The 21,324-nt window shown below is 47.2% G+C and overlaps 1 protein-coding gene and 2 pseudogenes across 1 annotated transcript; all 3 read left to right on the plus strand.

The window, feature by feature from the left end:
* Positions 1-327: 327 nt before the first annotated feature.
* Positions 328-927, plus strand: LOC123107850 (UDP-glycosyltransferase 83A1-like). Its single transcript, XM_044529758.1, has one exon. It carries the CDS (start codon positions 328-330, stop codon positions 925-927), a length of 600 nt encoding a protein of 199 aa, XP_044385693.1.
* A 6,017-nt stretch (positions 928-6,944) lies between these two features.
* On the plus strand, positions 6,945-9,322 carry LOC123107851 (UDP-glycosyltransferase 83A1-like; annotated as a pseudogene).
* A 908-nt stretch (positions 9,323-10,230) lies between these two features.
* On the plus strand, positions 10,231-11,991 carry LOC123107852 (UDP-glycosyltransferase 83A1-like; annotated as a pseudogene).
* The last annotated feature ends 9,333 nt before the right edge of the window (positions 11,992-21,324 follow it).

Raw genomic sequence — 21,324 nt, forward strand, 5'->3', positions numbered from 1 at the left:
AGGACTTGGGCGCCATCCTGGAGAAGCCGAGGATGTAGGCATCGATGGAGCAGGCGATGAAGACGCACAGATGGTGCAGAGGGTCGGGCGACGTGAAACACCTGGGGAGGACGCGTCGCCTTGCGCGCCTGGTTCTGTGCCTCGAGCTGCAAGATGGAGCGGACCTCCGCGAAGGAGGGGTAAGGTCGCAGCATAGGGATAGATTACAATTCAAGACTACCAAAAATTGAACCGGACGAATATACTCTAATACCTTGGGTCAGCCTTGGAAGCATCACCGAGAGGCGCAGAACCAACATCCAGAATGTCCTGAGGACCAACCGGTTGATGCCGCTAGCTGAGAAGATCATCTGCAATAGCTTCATGGAGATGGAACCTGACGCTCTCGCTCTGCTCCCGAATGCGCTGCCGCTAGGCCCACTTGTAGCGCCGACGTCACGGCCAGTCGGACATTTCCTGCCGGAAGACCTGACCTGCCTCGCCTGGCTCGACGCGCAGGCTCCCGGCTCCGTCGTCTACATTGCCTTCGGGAGCTTCGGCGTCTTGGACGCGACGCAGTTCCAAGAGCTTGCCGACGGGCACGCGCTCTCCGGCCGACCGTTCATGTGGGTTGTCCGGCCAAACTTCACCACCGGAGCCACAGAAGGTTGGTTCGGCGCGTTCAAGCGCCGCGTCGAGGGCAAGGGGTTGATCATGGGCTGGGCGCCGCAGCAGCGCGTGCTCTCGCACCACGCCATCGCCTGCTTCGTGTCGCACTGCTGGTGGAACTCAACCATGAAAGGCATGCTGCACGGCGTGCCGTTCCTCTGCTGGTCGTACTTCACCGACCAGTTCGCCAACCAGAGCTACGTCTGCAACGTGTGGGGGCACGGGCATGAAGATTTGCCGAGACGAGCGAGGGGTTGTCGCGAAGGAGGAGATCGATAGCAAGGTGGCGCGGCTTCTCGGAGACGAGGGGGGCAAGGCTAGGGCGGCCACGTGGAAGGACAGGGCATCTGCGAGCATTGCAGAGGGCGGGTCCGTGCATGGGTACCTTCTCAAGCTTGTGAACTTGCTAGGAGAGCAGGGATCCCATCCCATCACTGTGTGAATCACGACACCAAGACATCGGACGGCTCCGAACCTCTACGTCAACAAATATAATAAAAGAAACTCAAACGGCTTAGATTTAGTTTTATAGTAAGTATATAGTGAAGTGGTGAGCCTCCGTGTTAGAATGAGTTCTTTTTTCATGTTGGGAATTACTACAAAAAGACTATCCTATGGCGTTTTGGTATTTTTGAGTTAATAAAAGTGTTCTATCAGAAAAAGAATGGCCTTTGATATATCAAAATAAATTTTTATGTTTTCTCTAGAAGATCTTTATCATATTTTTGAGCAAAATTACTGCATGCGCGTTTCTTTTCAATCCTAGTATGATGCCCAACGAACGGTTTGAACTGATGTGTCAGGACAAAAATTGTACGTCAAGTGTCATACGTATAGCTGAACTCTATTTTGAGCGGGAAACACAATGGATTTGGGCGAGGCGAGTTCATGGATTCGTCTTGAAACGCCGATAATGAGGACGATTTGGATAATTTGAATTCAAATTTAATCTATTTTATTTCAAAACTTTATGTTTAAATTGTAGTATTTATATTTTAATTGTTGTTGCATTGGAATATTTTATCTATGAAAGAATTGAGCTGCTTATCTTTGATTATTTTCAGTAGCTTGAGTGTAAAAGAAATTGAGGGGTGGCATTTGGTGTCGACGGTTGCATGGCCGGCACTGCTGTATACGGACATGGAACCCTTTAACAGCCGTGCAATGTGCGCTCGCTCACCGTGTCCACGTCAGCTTCAGTACATGCCAACGCACGAATAGTGCTTTCAGTTCCAATTGGATGTGAATGGGTTGGGCAGGAGCGCCTCGTTCGTGGCCAGATAACACCTCCCCCAGGAGGATTTGCCTTCCCCACGAAGGTAAACGACTTCCTCGCCTCTTCCATCCCTTCCCTCGGATGTAGTTGGCCAGCGGGCTCGAATCTGAACGAGATAAGCAATGTGGGTAGCCGACGAGGAGACAAGATTCGTCAGTGTCGGTGCATTTGGATGGCGGCGGCACCACTGCGTAAGATGCCAATAGCAGGGATAGCGAGCTGGCGCAGTCCGAAGAGTGCAGTGAAGCCGGATCCGCAAGCTTCCAGGAGGATTAAATCGGTACTATTACACAAACTGGTACACTCTGGTTTCGTTAATGTTGTAGTTCTTCAATGAAAACAGACGCAATTTCTCCCTTATAAAATGGACCACTGTCTGATTAAGGAATATAATGACATCTGGGAATAAGTTTTTAGATGTTCGCAACATAAGAATACTAAGCCTTCAGCTGAATTGCTGCATGCTGCCGTGGTGTTTGCATAAGTAGTGTTATATATATTTTAGTTTAGTCATGTGCATCTGTGGTGCTAACCTTCAGTTCAATCCTATGTTATACGTGTGCTTCAATGAGTTCATGTTGATGCTTGAGATGACAAAGCTTTTCAGTGCATCCTGCAGGGTAATCCACCAGAGCAATAGGAGGATGGGAGCTGAGGCCTGATCGGGATGCAGCGCCCGTCCCAGTCCCTGCTGCCGTCAGAGAGGAGAGGATGCCGTCGGCCGCGCCATAGCAGCTCGGCAGTTCCATGAACAGCGGGGCGACCTATGCCGCCGCCACGCTGTTGCACGGCTCCACACCCTCAGCATGAATGGGGATGGGTATGACAGCGACGACAGCTACAACGCCACGCGGCCCGTGAGTACCCGACTACCTGCTCTCCTGTAGGCTGTAGCTATTACGTTTTGTTCTGTTTGACGGTGTACTACTACTTTGTGTACCTGTTTTGATTTTGGCATAACAATTAGAGTAAATAGTGTTTTGCTACTAAGTATGGCATGTTTGTTCTCTCAGGTTGTGAGTTTTCTAATGTTGTTTCATAACGAAGAAGTTTTCCCAGACTAGTGGAAAGAGGAGAAAGGTTGGGGTTCAGATGGATACTTGTTTATTTTTTCAGTGTTAATGTCACTATTCTATCTTCTTGCTGTTGCAGGTTGTTGGCCTGCCCATGCTACTAGAGCTGTCATGGGTGCTTGGTTTTGCAGGTTGGATTCTGGAGGAACGACAACCTGCAGGCTGGCTGGATCATGTGCCCGCCTGTTCTTAATTTGAAACTCGGTGGTTGATTCATAGGAATCGTTACTAAGCCCACACTCTCCTGTACCTAATTGTCATTGTCACCTCGGTGGTTGATTCATGGGAATCTTTACCAAGCCGGTGAGAATGACTTGTGAGTTTCGATGATGGTTCGTTCTTCTCCTACTTCTAATTTTCTCCTCTTTACCACTACTTGTCACTCGGTGCCGATTCCGTTCATCATCGTGGTTACTAATAATGCAGTATCATGACCATGTAATTCAATTTTTCGATTATTCAAATTCTGATAGCACCAGAAAATATTTTCTATTTGCATTAGTAATCATATTAGTGCCTGAATTATGGTATACTTTGTGCAGATCCCCTCGTAAATGAATTTGACTGAATCAAATCGATCTCCACTTTCAAGGATGTTCATAGTAACAAAGGCATTTTTGGAATCATACCTCGACTGTAAGTATCATCTTTTTTTTTTCTTGGCTGAAGTATCATTTATGTTTTTATAAGCAAGCCTGTTATGCATGATGTGTTTCCTGTTATGTGCAAGTTTTATTTTACTGCCCCGCAGAAAAAATTATTTTTCTGTTATCTCTTGGTTGGGAATACATGCAAATGAAGTTACTAGCTTTCCTTTTTCTGGTAATAACTTAAACCATGCACTTCACTTATCAGTTATTGCTAGATTGGACAAGTTGGCGTTATTATACACAGAAACCACAATATTTCATAGTTAAGCTATTCTACTGTGGTGACTGATAACTGGCGAAGATATCATTTCATAATCAGGATGTAGCATGTGTTCCTAAAGCTATTGACTTGGTAGCCAGAGAACTCACTTCCCCGCGACTCCTGGTCATGGTACCTTAACTCTCTTATGTTTGTTCATCAGTCATCAAGTATTTTATGTATTGCAGCTTGAAACTAGTGTCTTTAAGAATTTGTTTTCACAATGACAAGAAACTTCTAACTCGGCGTTTCGTTTTCATCTACTGCACTATATATTCGTCTTGCATTTTACAGTTAAATTCATCCACTGCAGTATTGACTAATTTCTCTTACCACATGACTACATTTCTTCAAACTATGTTGGTTTTTAGTCCTTGAGCTACTCCCAATAGTAGATCCATGAATTTTGTTATCCTTATGTGAAATATATTACCGACTACTTGGAAAATTAGATAGGGCTTTGGTACTACTATTTTTATACCCCGCACAAACTCTACAACACTAAGGACAAATTTTTAATATTGATCATTTGTGTATTTTTTTTCTTCATGTATAATTTCCAGTGTTGACAGCATAAACTAATCTGATCCATCAAGCATTTATAAAATACCATGGGAATATTTCATCAGGCACCACCAAACTGACAATTCTTCACTTGACACTTTCAATGCTTGTCGTTGAGTGTATGATTGTTTCTAACTGAATAGGATTTGCTTTTCATCCCCTGCAGTTTATGATAATCTTGTAATCTACAACCTAAATTCTATTATTGTTTGCTTTACTTTCAACTTTCATTGTTTACTTTATCTCACTTAGTGCAATCTTCTTGTGTTTAGCTCTGCTTTTCCGTCAAACCTCACTTAACATTTTATTCTAACCACACAATTTGAGAGCATCTTCCTTTGTTTAGCTCGGCGGGATCAAACACCACCATTCTCGCCGACGTCCAACCAGCACCACGCAACTAATGGTGCTGCCGGCATGATGACGCCCTCGTCCGTGCTGATCTAGCTTTTCAACCTGTCATTCCGGGCATCTACTTTTGATGTGATATTTGCTCTCTTTTCATAAGTGTAGCTTACATGATCAGTTTTGTAGGTGCACTATACTTCTGTGTTGTATCTTTGTTTTTCAAGAAGCGACAGCATGCTCCTGTCAGTGTTATTTTATTGCTATCCATTGGCATGTGCTACGAGAAGTGAAAAGGGTGTATATGCATGTACCAACGCTAAGTAATTTAGCTGCTTTCATCAATTCAGCAACATTTGTCAGTGCATGTGTTGCCCAGACCCCAGAAAGCAAGTGAAAGATGCGGCCACCTACTAGACACCGCCGAACTTTCTCTCAGGAGGCGCCATGAGGTGGCGCCCCAACCCCTAGTTTAGTGTCATCGGATGCCCTAAGCCGATCGAGAGGTCAGCGAACTACACCTAAACGAAAGCATCTGCCATTTTCATCCAATTTGGCGCTGCTCAGCCTTTTAAGAACCAACATTTTGAAGCTCCTTAGAATCGGTGACTGCTTTTAATGGTTAGGAATGCCCCAAAAACAGAACACGAAACTAAACATGTCGATCACACCCGACAAGCTATCTATATCAGACTGTGATTTTGTACAATTAAAAGAGCAGATGAATTAGTTATTGTTAAATTTTACCTCTCTAGGCAGCCGTTCGAAAGCGCAAGGGGACAAGCTTTTATGTTGCTTCTTGGTCCAACTCTAATTGCTTTTAAAGAGTGACTACATGACTAACTACTGACCATGGCCTAAGATCAAGATTTTCTGGTCGCTTTTACAGCTAGCCCTAAAGTCTTCTCGGACGGTTTGTGGGAAGTGATCGAGAAATCGTTACGTCTCTCTCTCTCTCTCTCTCTCTCTCTCTCTTTTTCTTTCGAGTGACTGTAAAACTTGTTGGTGGTTTTCAATGAGAAGGCTCGTTGTTTCAAAAATATATATGCCTCGTTTTAGAAATGGAAAATTAAAAAGATAAAAAGACGACAATATGGATAACATTTCTGATTTTTTTTTCAAAATGGCAGTTATCATGCATTCATTAAGAAGAAAAAAGTTGACCAGTTAATTAAGAAAACCAGACGAAAACTAAATTGCCCAGTTGATCATGGAAAACCGGACGAAAACCATCACAGCCGCTGAGCAGCAGACACAAGATACCACACGCACACCACTTCAAAGAGGGCCTCGTTCAAACAATTTTTGCCTCCGATCGGCGGTGCCGCTGAACAGGTGGATCCCGGTTCTTGCCGGCGGGAGGGCTTTGTTTTTATATATTTCCTTGAGTTCTGCTAAGGTTTGTGTTATGTACAGGAGGACGAGACGACGACAGCTCCTTGAAGATGAAATAAGTTTCTCCCCGCCTAGCCATCATTCCGGTGGTGCGTCTAGCATCATCGGAGAGTGTGTGTGGAGATGTGTCTCCGGTGAATCTCGCGGGATTCAGTCAGTGGTTGTCTTTGTTGGATCTGCTCTGATCTGGTCTTTGTTCGTCTACGTTAATGTGTCTTCAGGTTGGATCTCACAGGATTTAGTCGGTAGTTGTCTTTGTTGGATCCATTCGGATTCAGTCTTTGTTCGTCTATGTCAATGTGTTGTTAGGTTGGATCCTTCCGGTCTACACTTCTCTTCATCTACAACGGTTGTTGTTCTGGTGCGCTGATCTTATAGGGCCTTAGCGCAATGACTTCTCAACTGTCTAATAAAAAAATTGTCTAGCTTCGGCGAGGGAGTAGTGATGATGGCAGCACGCTTTCGACTCACTTCAGTGCTTGTAGTCGTCGCTAGGTCGTCTACTGATCTAGATGTAATTTTTATTATTTCTGGTGTTTGATTGATGATGAATAGATTATAAGTTTTGCCGTGAAACAAAACCCAAGATAACCGCTGCTTAATTAAAGATAAACATATGGTCATCAGACTGGGAATCTGCTGACACAAGCACTGACGAATATCAAATAATTGTGTGCACCCCTTCAAATACGCTCACGTGATGGGTTATCTCTTTCCACACGGAGTGTCAAGCTTTGAACTTGCAAACTTCTTGTGCTCACACACTATTCTAGACAGCCTCCATGGCTGCTGGTGCTGCTGCTCAAGCTCGTGTCATGGTGCTACCCTTCCCCGCACAGGGCCATGTCATCCCGCTCATGGAGCTGTCTCGCAAGCTCGCTGGGCACGGCCTCGCGGTAGACTTCGTGAACACCGAGTTCAACCACGACCTCGTCATGGAAGCAATGGCAGAGAAGGGAGCAATTCCTGATGGGATCCACGTGCTCACCATTCCGGACGGCCTGGGCCCCGGAGACGACCACGCCGACATCGGCAAGTTTGTCAAGGACCTGCCAGCCGCCATGTCCGGCCGCCTCGAGGAGATGATCCGATCCAGGAATATTAGGTGGGTGATCGTGGATGTGTCCATGAGCTGGGCACTGCAGATGGCCACCGCCGCGGGTGCCCGCGTTGCCTCGTTCTCGACGTACTCTGCAGCCGTGTTTGCTCTCAGGATGAAGCTCCCCAAATTGATAGAGGATGGCGTTCTTGATGAAAGTGGTAAGAACAAATCAAACATTTTCATTCTTGGTATGGTTAAGATCAACTGAGAATATGGAGCCAATTTATTTAGGGAATGTAAAGGGGGAGGGGAAGATCCAAATGGTGCCGCCCATCGACGCGTCGGAGATCCCCTGGGTCAGCCTGGCCAGCACCAGCGCCCCTGAGAGGCGCAGAAACTACATCCAGAACGTCCTCAAGACCAACCTGACGATGGCCACTCGCCGAGGTGGTCATCTGCAACACTTCCATGGAGTTGGAGCCCGACGTTCTGGCCCTCCTCCCGAACGCTCTGCCTCTCGGCCCGCTGGTGGCGCCCACGCCGAGGCCGGTCAGACACTTCTTGCCCGAGGACCTCGCCTGCCTCGCCTGGCTCGACGAACAGCCCCCCGGCTCCGTCGTCTACGTGGCCTTCGGCAGCTCCGGCTTCCTGGACACGACGCAGTTCCCAGAGCTCGCCGACGGTCTCGCGCTCTCCGGCCGGCCGTTCCTGTGGGTGGTCCGGCCAGACTTCACCATCGGAGCAGGGCAGGATCAGTTCGACCTCGGCGCGTTCAAGCGCCGCGTGGAGGCGAAGGGGCTGGTGGTGGGCTGGGCGCCGCAGCAGCGGGTGCTCTCGCACCCGGCCGTGGCATGCTTCGTGTCGCACTGCGGGTGGAACTCGACCGTGGAGGGCGAGCTGCACGGCGTGCCGTTCCTGTGCTGGCCCTACTTCGCCGACCAGTTCTGCAACCAGAGCTACGTGTGCAACATGTGGGGCACCGGCGCCAAGCTCCGGCGAGACGGGCGAGGGGTCGTCGCAAAGGAGGAGGTCTGGAGCAAGGTCGCGCGGCTCCTCAGTGATGACGAGGGGGTCAAGGCGAGGGCGGCGGCGTGGAAGGAGGTCGCGTGCGGCAGCATCCGGGAGGGAGGGTCCTCGCATGGGAACTTGCTCAAGCTTGTCAGCTTGCTAAGACAACAATGATCGATCGATATTGTTACTTCTTAACCTCGAAACTGTTGTGCTGTCCGATGCACGGGGGAAGAAACCAGTCCTTCTCGGCTATGAACTGCATCATTAGAGAGAGACACGCTATCAAAATGGATGGCAGGGCCTGCTTGACAAGGATCTCGCGCGAGAGGTGTTTTGACGGAACGGCCGACTCGGAGCACAGGCCGGCCACCGCAAAAACAAACGGATTTGCTATTTTTCACTCGAGTGTTTTTCAATCGGCTATCATTCGAGTTTGTGCCTGCCTGATCTCACGCTGAGATTCGCGCTGAGAGTTGTTGTTTTCAGTCGTGGGTTTCTTTTGTCAGGGGTGGTCTGGTGCGGTTTTCTTTTGGCCGGCGCGGGTTTATTGCGGGCCTGTCCGTTACAGTCTCCCCCGTGTGTCCTTTTGAATTTTTTCCCCATTTCATTTGGGCGGTATTGTTTCGAGAGGGCGGAGTGGCAGAGGAGGTGTTCGAGAGGCGAAGGAGTCGAGGCGATTCCCTTGGGTTCCTTGCGTTTTTGAGATCCCTCTCTGGTGAATCTTGATCTTCCTCTTCGATTCCCTGCTTCCCTCGTTAGTTTTTGTCTCTCTCTATCTCTCTCTTCACGCGTGCGATTTTTCATGATTGTGATTGTGCAGCTTCCAGATCCAGGTCTGGGGTTTGTTGGTAGTAGTGTGTTCGTGCGTTTGTGTTGTAGATTTTGTTCCTATTTGAGTATTTAGCAGTTGGTTCTGCTTCGTGGCTCGTGTAGTTTTTTGTGGATTTTGTGTGCTCGCATGAGTTGTTAGTATTTGCGGATCCCGTGTGCTCGCGCTGTTAGGTTTTAGGTGTTCTCCTTTCAATCGTCTTGTTGTAGCCGCTGTTTGTTACTCGTTTATGAATTTACCATGTATATGTAATTATATAATACAAATAATAATTATAAGAGACACGCGCTCAATGTTAAACAACTATTGAACAAATATAGCACGGAGGGGGCAATGCCCCCTCCCTATCGATGTTGGCCAAGTGCAGCCGGCGGCACCATTTGCCTTTGGACGGTGGCAGCTTGTCCACCGTCTTCCCGGAGCCGAGGATCCATATGAAGAACACGACGTTGCACACCTGGATGGCACGGGACATCATGGCCGCAAAAGCAGGACAAGTAAAGTGTGTTGTAGACTGCGCTGTCAGCGATGCATGTGACGACATCAAGTAGGCTGGTGGAGGTGGCGGGTACTTGATCCGGACCCCGCATGCCGCGATGTCACCGAAGAAGGCCACCAGCCACAACACTTGGCTGGCCACCGCAACAAAGCTCCATGAGCCAACACACAAATCATTTACATTCCAGTGATTAGTTGCGGTTGCGGGTACAAAATTCAGCTACAGTCATCTTTTTTCCAAAATAAGGAGATCAAATTGTAAGAGGATTAGAGGCGAGAGACTCAACACAATGGGTTGTGTGTTGTATTGAGCCTCCTGGGTAAAAAGCGTCCTAAAGATAAGATGGAAAGAATTCCTATCTAATTTCGAACAATCCCTAACAACTGAAATATATACATATTCCAACATGATAGAGACAACAACTTGGTCCACACTCCACTCCACATAAAATTTTATCAACAGGATCATATGAGTCATTACCCGGATAACCTTTTCTTTGAAGAAGACAAACATGTGGTCAGTTGACTAGAGATGAGCTGATGCAATCCCTGATGCAACATCAATTAGTCTGGCAGACACTTATATATGCACATGTGTGGGCAACCCTGTCGTCCTCGTCCACAGGGAGAGTGACAAACTTTTTTAACAGGAAAAGGCGCTGAGAGTGACAAACTTTGCTCTTGCAAATTTGTCAAGGCATACTCTATCCTAGCGCGAACAACCTAGCTCAATGGCTGCTGCTACTGCTCAAGCTCAACCTCGTGTCATGGTGCTCCCCTTTCCTGCACAGGGCCACGTCATCCCGCTCATGGAGCTGTCCCGCAAGCTCGCCGAGCACGGCTTGGAGATCGACTTCGTGAACACCGAGTTCAACCACGGCCGCGTCCTCCAAACCTTGGAAGAGGACGGAGCAATCCCAGGAGGAGTTCACATGCTCTCCATTCCAGACGGCCTGGGGCCTGGCTACGACCATACGGACATCGGCGCGCTGGTCAAGGGACTGCCGGCCGCCATGTCCGGCCGCCTCGAGGAGATGATCAGGTCAAGGAAGACGAAGTGGATGATAGTGGACGTGTCCATGAGCTGGGCGCTGGAGCTGGCCACCACGGCGGGTGTCCGTGTCGCCTTGTTCTCCACGTACTCTGCAGCCGTGTTCACGCTCAGGTTGAAGCTCCCAAAGCTGATCGAGGACGACGTTCTTAATGAAAGTGGTAAGAGCAAATTAAAATTTCCATTTCCATGTAACTCGTTGGTTTCCTGGTCTTTTCTTGGTATGTGGACTGTACACCATGAACATGGACACCACGTACGTTACGCAGGGAACGTGAAGAGGAACGAGAGGGTCCAACTGATGCCGCCCGTTGACGCGGCCGAGATCCCTTGTCAGCCTGGGCAGCATGCCTGAGAGGAGGAGAACCAACATCCAAAACGTCATCAGGACCAACCGGTTGATGCCGCTAGCTGAGACGATCATATGCAACACTTCCATGGAGATGGAACCTGACGCTCGGGCTCTGCTCCCGAACGCGCTGCCGCTCGGCCCACTGGTAGCGCCGACGTCGAGGCCGGCCAGACATTTCCTGCCCGAAGACCTCACCTGCCTCGCCTGGCTCGACGCGCAGGCCCCCTGCTCCGTCGTCTACGTCGCCTTCGGGAGCTCGGGCATTTGGACGCGAGCAGTTCCAAGAGCTTGCCGACGGGCTCGCGCTCTCTGGCCAACCGTTCCTGTGGGTCGTCCGGCCAAATTTCACCACCGGAGCCATAAAAGGTTGGTTTGACGCGTTCAAGCGCCGCGTCCAGGGCAAGGGGCTGGTCGTTGGCTGGGCGCCGCAGCAGCGCGTGCTCTCGCACCCTGCCGCCGCCTGTTTCGTGTCGCACTGCGGGTGGAACTCGACCATGGAAGGCATGCTGCACGGCGTGCCGTTCCTGTGCTGGCCGTACTTTGCTGACCAGTTCGCCAACCAAAGCTATGTGTGCAACGTGTGGGGCACCGGCGTCAAAGCTTTGCCGAGACGAGCGAGGGGTCATCACCAAGGAGGAGATCGAGAGCAAGGTGGTGCGGCTGCTCGGCGACCAGGGGGTCAAGGCGAGGGCTGCGACGTGGAAGGACAAGGCTTGTGCGACCATTGCAGAGGGAGGGTCCTCGCATCAGTGCCTTCTCAAGCTTGTGAACTTGCTCGGAGAGGTGGGATCCCATCCCATCACCGTGTGATCACGACACCAGACATCGGACGGCTCCGAACATCTACGTTGATATACAAAAAGTAAGAGAGTTTTTACGGTACATCATACTACTGAATTTAAGGGGTAGTATTAAGCAGATCCAATGGTTAATATGATTCAACGCTGAATTTAGATTGAGGGCAGCTTGGTAATTTCATATTAGGCTGCCCCACGACCTCGCCGCCTCCTATTTCACGGTCGTCGCTAGCCCCCACTGCGTCTCCTCAGCTCTCCTCCCGCTCTGCTGCCAAGCTCGTGTTCATCGAGTTCGATGTTCAGGTCTACACACATGCAGCCGTTGCATCCACTCACGATTCAGCAGGAGGAGATTAGTATTTCCGGACGGACGGGCCTCTGTAGCCAGGTGGGTGAGAACGGCGATCTGGTGGACTGCTTACACGTCGGCGCTGCCGCTTGACTGGTGCATGGGAGTCCTGGCTCAACGTCGTCTTGGTCGATCCGCCTTGCTCGTGCGACGCGGCGCCACCTGACGGCATGGCAGAAATGTGACGGAAAACATCGGGTGCCCATCTTCGATCCTGCCCTCGCGGAGCTCTACTCGTCGCCACCGGCCAGCTTGTAATCACACTGTGAGTTCATGCAATAAAGAAAATCACAGGGATAATATGTGTTTGTGACCATCAACAAACATCTCGTGTGTGTATGTGTGTTCTTGTTGCATACGTGCGTGAGGTTATTGTGTATCCGGCCGGCGGTGAGTTTACAAGCGACGTTAGTATTTCTACATCGATGTGTCGGGGCACATTCCAGCTTGGGGAACGAATCTAAGGCCGTCAGCTTCCTTTGTCAATAAGCATTGAAGTACCCAAAATGCCCTTAATCAGTAAATATACTACCCAAAACCATGTGTAGTATTGATTCATCTGGGCCCTTCAAACCATAGAAATGAACGGCCCAAATTGACTTGATGTATTGTAAAAGGTCTCAAAAGTAAAAGTCAAACAGCTTAGATATATACTCCCTCCGTTCCATATTAGTTGTCGCTACGCGGAAACGGATGTATGTAGACATATTTCGGTGCTAGATATATCCGTTTAGCGACAACTAATATGGAACGGAGGGAGTAGCAACAAAAAATAATGGTTTGATATAGTAGCAACAAAAAAACTAGTGAAATGGTCCACAAGGCTCAAGGCATGATCTTCCTGCGTGTTAGAATAACTACTAGAACGCACGTGCGTTGCCACGGCCATTTGAAATATTTTGTTGAAGTTATATATAAATATAATGCATGTTAAATTTCACATGCATACAAAAAATGGCTAGTAACAATCAGGTAATAATTGAAAGCAATGATCCAACTAATAATCTGTAAGTACATAGGGAGCAATGATCCAACTAAGAATCTGTAATGAATTAATATCTACTTGATGGGCTTAAGATATTCTCAATATCAGAACTGTTATGTTTAGGTTCATACGCACAATACTTGAGCAAGTATAATAAAATTTCTTCCTCAACTCATAACCATCTTGCATAAACAATATATATAGTTAGCACGGATATTTCACATGGAAGGTCTAAAAATATGCAACAGAGAATACTCATTGTGCAAACTGGACGATTCAAATCTTTACCATTCCACGAGAGCATAAAATCAAAAACAAAAGAGCCAGACACATCCATGTAGTTGAATATATTAGTATTATCTTGAATATAGTGATAACAAAATAAATGCTTGCACCTTGAATATTCTGATAATGAGATATATAAATTTACCTGTCCATGCTCGTCGGAACACCGGTTGAAGATATACGTCGCCATCTAGATATATCAGAATTCCATATGGATTGCACTATTTTGAGTGTGTTGTTGAATTCACTCCCATTTTTTTGTAATTTCACTAAATGTCTCAAAGTTTTAAACTCTGGCAACTATGATGTATGAAGAGTCCAAACTGTATACAAGGCGGACTTTCTGTGGATTGTGGTGTCCATCGAAAGGTCTTTGTGAGGGTCCTCGCCCTAGATCGGGTGGCTGTCTTCAATGCAGAGTTGCAAATTACACGCGACGACTTGACGCACAGAATGGTTGTGCACTATGTGGCGTGGCAGATCTGCATTGTGCAGCACGCCAAGGTGGCGAAACATGCCAGACGGCAGGACGTGCGCCGACGGTGGCTTCAAGTAATCGACCTTCATGTCGGCCATCGCGATGCCGGCCAATAAGGGTGTGAGGCACAGTAGCTGGCTACCACGACCTCGAAGCTGCCTGGAAAACACAATCAATTCGTCAGAATAACAAGATGAACAAATGTAGTCCTCATGAGAGGCAGTTTATCCTCATCCCAGGCACGGATCGGCCTAACATGAAGAATCAAATAGTTGTTGGAATGGTCGTGAGTGCTCATCTAGACCCTATTTTCCATGAATGACCATGTAGAGGTGAATTTTATCTGGAACAAAACAAATTTTGATAGTCACAATGTCAGCTCTTCAAATAAAATTTTCTTCGGAGTTTCCTCCGAAGCTAGGGGGCAACGCCCCCCCCCCCCCAAGTTGCTATACGTTTGTTACAAATGATAGATATGGGTTTATTGACATTCGACACACAATGGAGGGGGTGTGTTGTGTAGGTCAGATGTAGTTGCTAGCAGAGTTGTAAATGTGCAGTTTTGAGTTTGTTCTTAAGTCACATAAATATACCCTGTCTTGGCTTCAAAATATTACTGAGTCACCGCTCAGAAGTAACAGTCAAATTGTCCTTTTATCAACTGTATTTATAGTCGTTGGGACATCACTTCTGGAGTAACAGTACCTATGAGTAATCTTAACTCACATCTTTCCTTAGTTTAGTCAACATTATAATCACAATGTCATTCAGTTTTCATATATTCTACGGAGTACTTCTCTGCAAACTAAAATACAACCCTATTGCACAGATTTGTCATGAATCCAAGCAGTCAACCCTTTAATGAAGTTTTCATGGGACGTATCCAATCATCCACAAGAATGTACTCCCTCCATCCCAAAATAATTGTCCCAACTTTGTACTAAGCTTGAGACACTTATTTTGGGACAGATGCAATTTTACGTCTCCCCATCATCTTGGAATGCCTTAGACGATTAGGCAGTCAGCATGTGTCAGCTATTGTATGATGTTGTGCACATTGTATCGAGCCTTTGGCCATTTCAACTAAATGGACTACTATTGTTTGATGCTGACCACTTCTCAGTTTTTGCGGTTGATTAGGCATTACAATCTATGTTTTGCTTCACTTCCCTTGTTACTGAGCTTGACAAGAGTGTCAATGTGGGTGGTGGTCTGTATGTGTTTAAGATATTTGGTACAGTGTAGCTTCGTATTGGTTCTCTTTTGCCAGCAATGACTTCTAAGTTTGCTCAATTGTATATTGTTGATTCTTCTGATGAGTCGCAATGTAGGTTGGATTTTTTACAACAAATATCTGAAGACAATAGAAGACACAACCAAAAGAGCTTAGACATAAACATAGACAAAATCAGCCACGAGCACAACCGATTATAAACATTCAACACCGTGAGGATTTGGTTTCCCAATAAAACACACAACATACTAGCTACTCGAACACGCCATACAACATCCATGCGTATACAACTAGGACACCTAGCTAATCACCGGCCATACTAATCACAATTAGCTTAATCCTAGTTGCATTAGGATACGATTATTGCCAACACACTAGCTAATTGTAGTAGAGAGTGATGCGAGCTCCCGCGGAGAAGATTGCGAACCCAACCAGAGGAATAACCGTGTCCCCAGCAATGAGAACCGCCTTAGCCCACCCACCCATGCATGCGAAGGTGGAAACTCTGGCGAAGATGAAACTATCACGAATGCATATCAAGGAGAGGAAGGAGAGAAGATTGAACAGTAGACCAGTGAAGAGAGCCCCTCGGCAGCACTTGACAGCTGACGGCGGGAGCTCCTCGAGAGTTTTCTTGGATCCCATCATCCACATTACAAGTGTGGCGCAGCAGACCTGCACCGCGTAGCACGCCAAGGTGGCGAAAAATGCCAGACGGCAGGACGTGCGCCGACGGTGGCTTCAAGTAATCGACCTTCATGGCGGCCGTCGCGATGCCGGCCAACAAGGCTGTGAGGCATGGTAGCTGGCTACCCACGACCCCGAAGCTGCCCGGAAAACACAATCAATTCGTCAGAATAACAAGATGAACAAGTGCAGTCCTCATAACAGGCAATTTATCCTCATTCTAGACACGGAACGACCTGACATCAAGAATCAAATAGTTGTTGGAATGGTCGTGAGTGCTCATCTAGACCCTATTTTCCCCATGAATGGCCAGGTAGAGGTGAATTTTATCAGGAACGAAACAAATTTTGATAGTCACAACATCAGCTCTTCAAATAAAATTTTCTCCGAAGTTTCCTCCAAAGCTAGGGGGGGCAGCGCCCCCCCCCCCCCCAAGTTGCTATACGTATGTTACAAATGATAGATACGGGTTTATTGACATTCGACACACAATAGAGGGGGGTGTTGTATAGGTCATATGTAGATGCTAGCAGAGTTGTAAATGTGCAGTTTTGAGTTTGTTCCTAAGTCACATAAATATACACTGCCTTGGCTTCAAAATATTAGTGAGTCACTGCTCATAAGTAACAGTCAAATAGTCCTTCTATCAACTATATTTATAGTCGTTGGGACATCACTGTTGTACCTTCTATCAATTGTATTTATAGTCGTTGGGACATCACTGCCGGAGTAACAGTACCTATGAGTAATCTTAACTCACATATTTCCTTAGTTCAGTCAACATTATAATCACAATGTTATTCAGTTTTCATATATTCTACGGAGTACTTCTCTGCAAACTAAAATACAACCCTTTTGCACAGATTTGTCATGAATCCAAGCAGTCAATCTTTAATGAAGTTTTCATGGGAGATATCCAATCATCCACAAGAATGTACTCCCTCCGTCCCAAAATAACTGTCTCAACTTTGTACTAGCTCTAATACAAAGTTGTACTAAGCTTGGGACACTTATTTTGGGAAGGATGCAATTTTACGTCTCCCCATCATCTCGGAACGCCTTAGCCGATTAGGCAGTCAGCATGTGTCAGCTATTGTTTGATGTTGTGCACACTGTTTCGAGCCCTTGGCCATTTCAACTGAATGAACTACTATTGTTTGATGCTGGCCACTTCTTAGTTTTTGTCGTTGATTAGGCATTACAATCTATGTTTTGCTTCACTTCCCTTGTTACTGAGCTTGACAAGAGTGTCAATGTGGGTGGTGGTTTGTATGTGTTTAAGATGTTTGGTATAGTGTAGATCGTATTGGTTCTCTTTTGCCAGCAGTGACCTCTAAGTTTGCTCAATTGTATATTGTTGATTCTTCTGATGAGTCGCAACGTAGGTTGGATTTTTTACAACAAATAACTGAAGACATAGAAGACACATCCAAAAGAGCTCATACATAGACACAGACAAAATAAGCCACGAGCACAACCGATTATCAACATTCAACACCGTGATGATTAGGTTTCCCAATAAAACACACAACATACTAGACTACTCGAACACGCCATACAACATGCATGCGTATACAGCTAGGACACCTAGCTAATCATCGGCCACACTAATCACAATTAGCTTAATCCTAGTTGCATTAGGATACAATTATTGCCAACACAAGAGCTAATTGCAGCAGAGAGTGATGCGATCTCCTGCAAAGAAGATTGCGAACCCAACCAGAGGAATAACCGTGTCCCCAGCAATGAGAACCACCTTAGCCCACCCACCCATGCATGCAAAGGCGGAAACTCTTGCAAAGACGAAACTATCAAAAATGCATATCATGGAGAGGAAGGAGAGAAGATTGAACACTAGACCGGTGAAGAGCGCCCCTCGGCAGCACTTGACAGTTGACGGCAGGAGCTCCTCGAGTGTTTTCTTAGATCACATCATCCACATTACAAGTGTGGCGTAACAGACCTGCACCGCGCAGCATGCCAAGGTGGCGAAACATGCCAGACGATAGGACGTGCACTGACGGTGGCTTCAAGTAATCGACCTTTATGTCAGTCGTCGCGATGCCAGCCAACAAGGTTGTGAGGCTCAGTAGCTGGCTAGCCACGACCCCGAAGCTGCCTGGAAAACACAATCAATTCGTCAGAATAACAAGATAAACAAGTGCAGTCCTCATGAGAGGTAGTTTATCCTCATCCCAGACATGGATCGGCCTAACATCAAGAATCAAATAGCTGTTGGAATGGTCGTGAGTGCTCATCTAGACTCTATTTTCTCCATAAATGACCAAGTAGAGGTGAATTTTATCTGGAACAAAACAAATTTTGATAGTCACAATGTCAGCTCTTCAAATAAAATTTTCTCCAGAGTTTGCTCTAAAGCTCCCCTGCCTGCAACCTATACTATACAGCAGACAAATGTGGCCACATGCATGCATGAGCCATCCATCGGTGCACAAAGCAAAATCAGCCCATACATCTTTCGCCATGAGACAAAACCAGCCCATACACCTCTTTTTTAAGGAAGAACCTTCCAGGAGAGCCCACCACACCCATGCAGCAATAAACAAAACATGTTTAAACAGACCAAGGAAAGGAAGAATGAGATCGAATGCATCCTAGAACACTTTCACGCACACGCATCGCCCCAACAGAGAAGGTAAAAAAGTTCACAAAACCCAGAAAAATAGAACCCTTACGGGCCTAGTCTTCTTAGTATACACCATCAAAGTTCTTGGTGGATGCTTTCGGCAAAAAAATTGATGAATATTAAGCAGAAATTTTGGAGTTATTGACAATGAATGCTTTGGTTGCATATAGCTGTTGCATATGTCGTAAATGGACCATATCATGGAGCCAGCACTGCAATCCCCATCTGGAAAGTACAAGTGGAGCCCAATGAATTCTCAAAGAATTACCACCTTATTGCTAGTCCCCACGAGAGGCAGTTTGTCCCCATCCGCATGGATCCGCCTGACATCAAGAATCAAATAGCTGTTGGAATGGCCGTAAGTGCTCATCTGGAGTCTATTTTCCCCACGAATGACAAAGTAGTGGTGAATTGTATCTGGAACAAAACTCATTTTGATAAGTCATGATGTTGCAGGTGTATCCTTCAGTTTTGGATGACGATAACTCTAGGCTGTACATCTACGCCACTGTAAGTCCATACTATGTATACAAACTTATACAGTTTGATTGGTAATACAAGAGTGTTTAGACAACTATTTTAGTGATTTAAATGCTACTATTATATTAGTTTACCGAGGGAGTACTAGCATAGTTATTTCTTATCCAGGCGAACTGCTAAAATGAAGGATTCCAACACATATGCCTGCAGAACGATGGCGACGTGAATTCGCACTGCTTGAATCATGACTGCGGGGTCATTCAGACAAACCACCAGTTTGCACTTGGGACAAGAATACAAGATTCAGGGACAGGATTCCAATCCAAGGTTGGCGGCAACCTCTACTTCGGGCCTATTCGGAGACTCTCCCGCTCCCCGAGTCCGCTCCAGGAGTTGTTGGAGCTGTAGCTAAAAAGGTGGAGTTGGGAAAAGGCAGCTCCACAGATTCTCAGATTTCAGAGAGCTGGAGGGCTGCTGAACAGCTCCTTCGTTGCGGTTGCGCTCTATAGGCAGACCGGGCCGGCGGTGTGGTGGCTGTCCATCAACGAGGTGCCCATCGGCTACTTCAACTCGAGCTTCTTCCCGATGCCCATCGGCTACGTGGATGGGCAGCGGCATGTTAGCCTCGGCGGGGGTCAAAGACGCTGCCTCCATCGCCTACTGCCTAGGCATCAATGACGCTGCCTCCATCGCCTACTACCTAGGCAGATCACGACGGCCACGGTTGTGGCAGGGCAGAGGGCTGCGCTCGATCCGGACGGCACAGTGTGCGCCTCACGCTCTGGGATGGATGCCGGCCGGGCTGCTGCTGCTCGCGCTCCAGGATAGAGGCCGGCCGGGCTGCTACGGGCCTCGTCGCGCTTCCTGTGTGTGCGGCTAGGCGTCGTCTATGTGTGCGCGGTTCAGAGTTGGCATGAGGTTCAGAGTTTGGTTTAGAGTGTGGTTGTGCGTGACCAGCTGCTGCTGGCCAGAGTAGTGAGATTCGGGGTTCGGTTGTGTGTGTAGCTGGCCGGCGTCAGGTTCAAAGTTTGGCTAGCAACTAAACCTATTTATACTGATGTTTGTTGTACTGCTGAATTTGTTTAGCTAGCAACTAAACAAAAAGATTATGCTACTAGACAGTTAAATGAAGAATTCCAAACATCTTGTCAGCAGTACAATAAACATCAGTATAAATATTTGAACCGATTGCACTATTGTTTGTTAATTCGGTAGCTTATGTCCCCTGCAGCTGCACAAGACATGTACTGCACCATGAACACCACGTACGCAGGGAACGTGAAGGGGAACGAGAGGGTCCAACTAATGCCGCCCGTTGACACGGCAGAGATCCCTTGGGTCAGCCTTGGAAGCACCACCGAGAAGCGGAGAACCAACATCCAGAACGTCCTCAGGACTGTCCTATGGCGTTTTGGTATTTTTGAGTTAATAAAAGTGTTCTTTATCAGGAAAAAAAATGGCCTTCGATATATCAAAATAAAATTTTATGTTTTCTCTAGAAGATGTTTATCATATTTTTGAGCGAAATTACTGCACGCACGACGTTTCTTTTCAATCCTGGTACGATGCCCAACAAACATTCCGAACTGATGTGTCAGGACAAAAATTGTACGTCAAGTGTCATATGTATAGCCGAACTCTATTTTGAGCGGAAACACAATGGATTCGGGCAAGCCGAGTTCATGGATTCATCCAACGAAGATGACGATGAAATGGCGATAATGAGGACGATTTGGATAATTTGAACTCAAAATTAACCTATTTTATTTCAAAACTTGATGTTTGAATTGTAATGTTTATATTTTAATTGTTGTTGCATTGAAATATTTATCTATGAAATAATCGAGCTGCTTATCTTTGATTATTTTCAATAGCTTCAGTATAAAAAGAACTGAGGGGTGGCATTTGGTCGGAAGAAAATCCTATGCGACCTAGGTCACACGCATAGACAGTGAGACCCTCTCCAGCATCGGACACTTGGCAAGGCAAGTCAATTAATTCTTCAATTCCAATTAATTCTCTATAATCATGTTCCTTCCGTCCCACGGTTACACCAGTCTATCACCATGTATCCTGTAGGACGTCAACAGAGCAAATGAGCTAGCGGGTGGCCGTGGACGGAGCAGAGCGCCGGTGGGGAGCTATGCAACGAGTAGGACGAGATGCTGGGGCGCCAAGGAGGGCGGTCGTAGACGACGGAGGAGAGCAGCCGGGGCGGCAGCGGCCGCGGCCGCGGACCGCGGCAAGCGAGCTGGAAAAGCACCTCAACGGTGGGCTTCCGGGGCACCGAGGAACGCTGGGCAGAGCAGCAAAGGCAGTGGGGACGGCGTCGGCACTGCCGCGACGAGCGAGTAGAAGAAGAAAGGGCCTACGTGTTGGAAATATGAGC

Source organism: Triticum aestivum, chromosome 5A, assembly GCF_018294505.1.
Source record: "Triticum aestivum cultivar Chinese Spring chromosome 5A, IWGSC CS RefSeq v2.1, whole genome shotgun sequence".
Classification (NCBI taxonomy): Eukaryota; Viridiplantae; Streptophyta; class Magnoliopsida; order Poales; family Poaceae; genus Triticum; species Triticum aestivum.

Excerpts from the sequence above, each read along its gene's own strand:
- LOC123107850 (XM_044529758.1), top strand. The coding sequence starts at position 328 with ATGCCGCTAGCTGAGAAGATCATCTGCAATAGCTTCATGGAGATGGAA.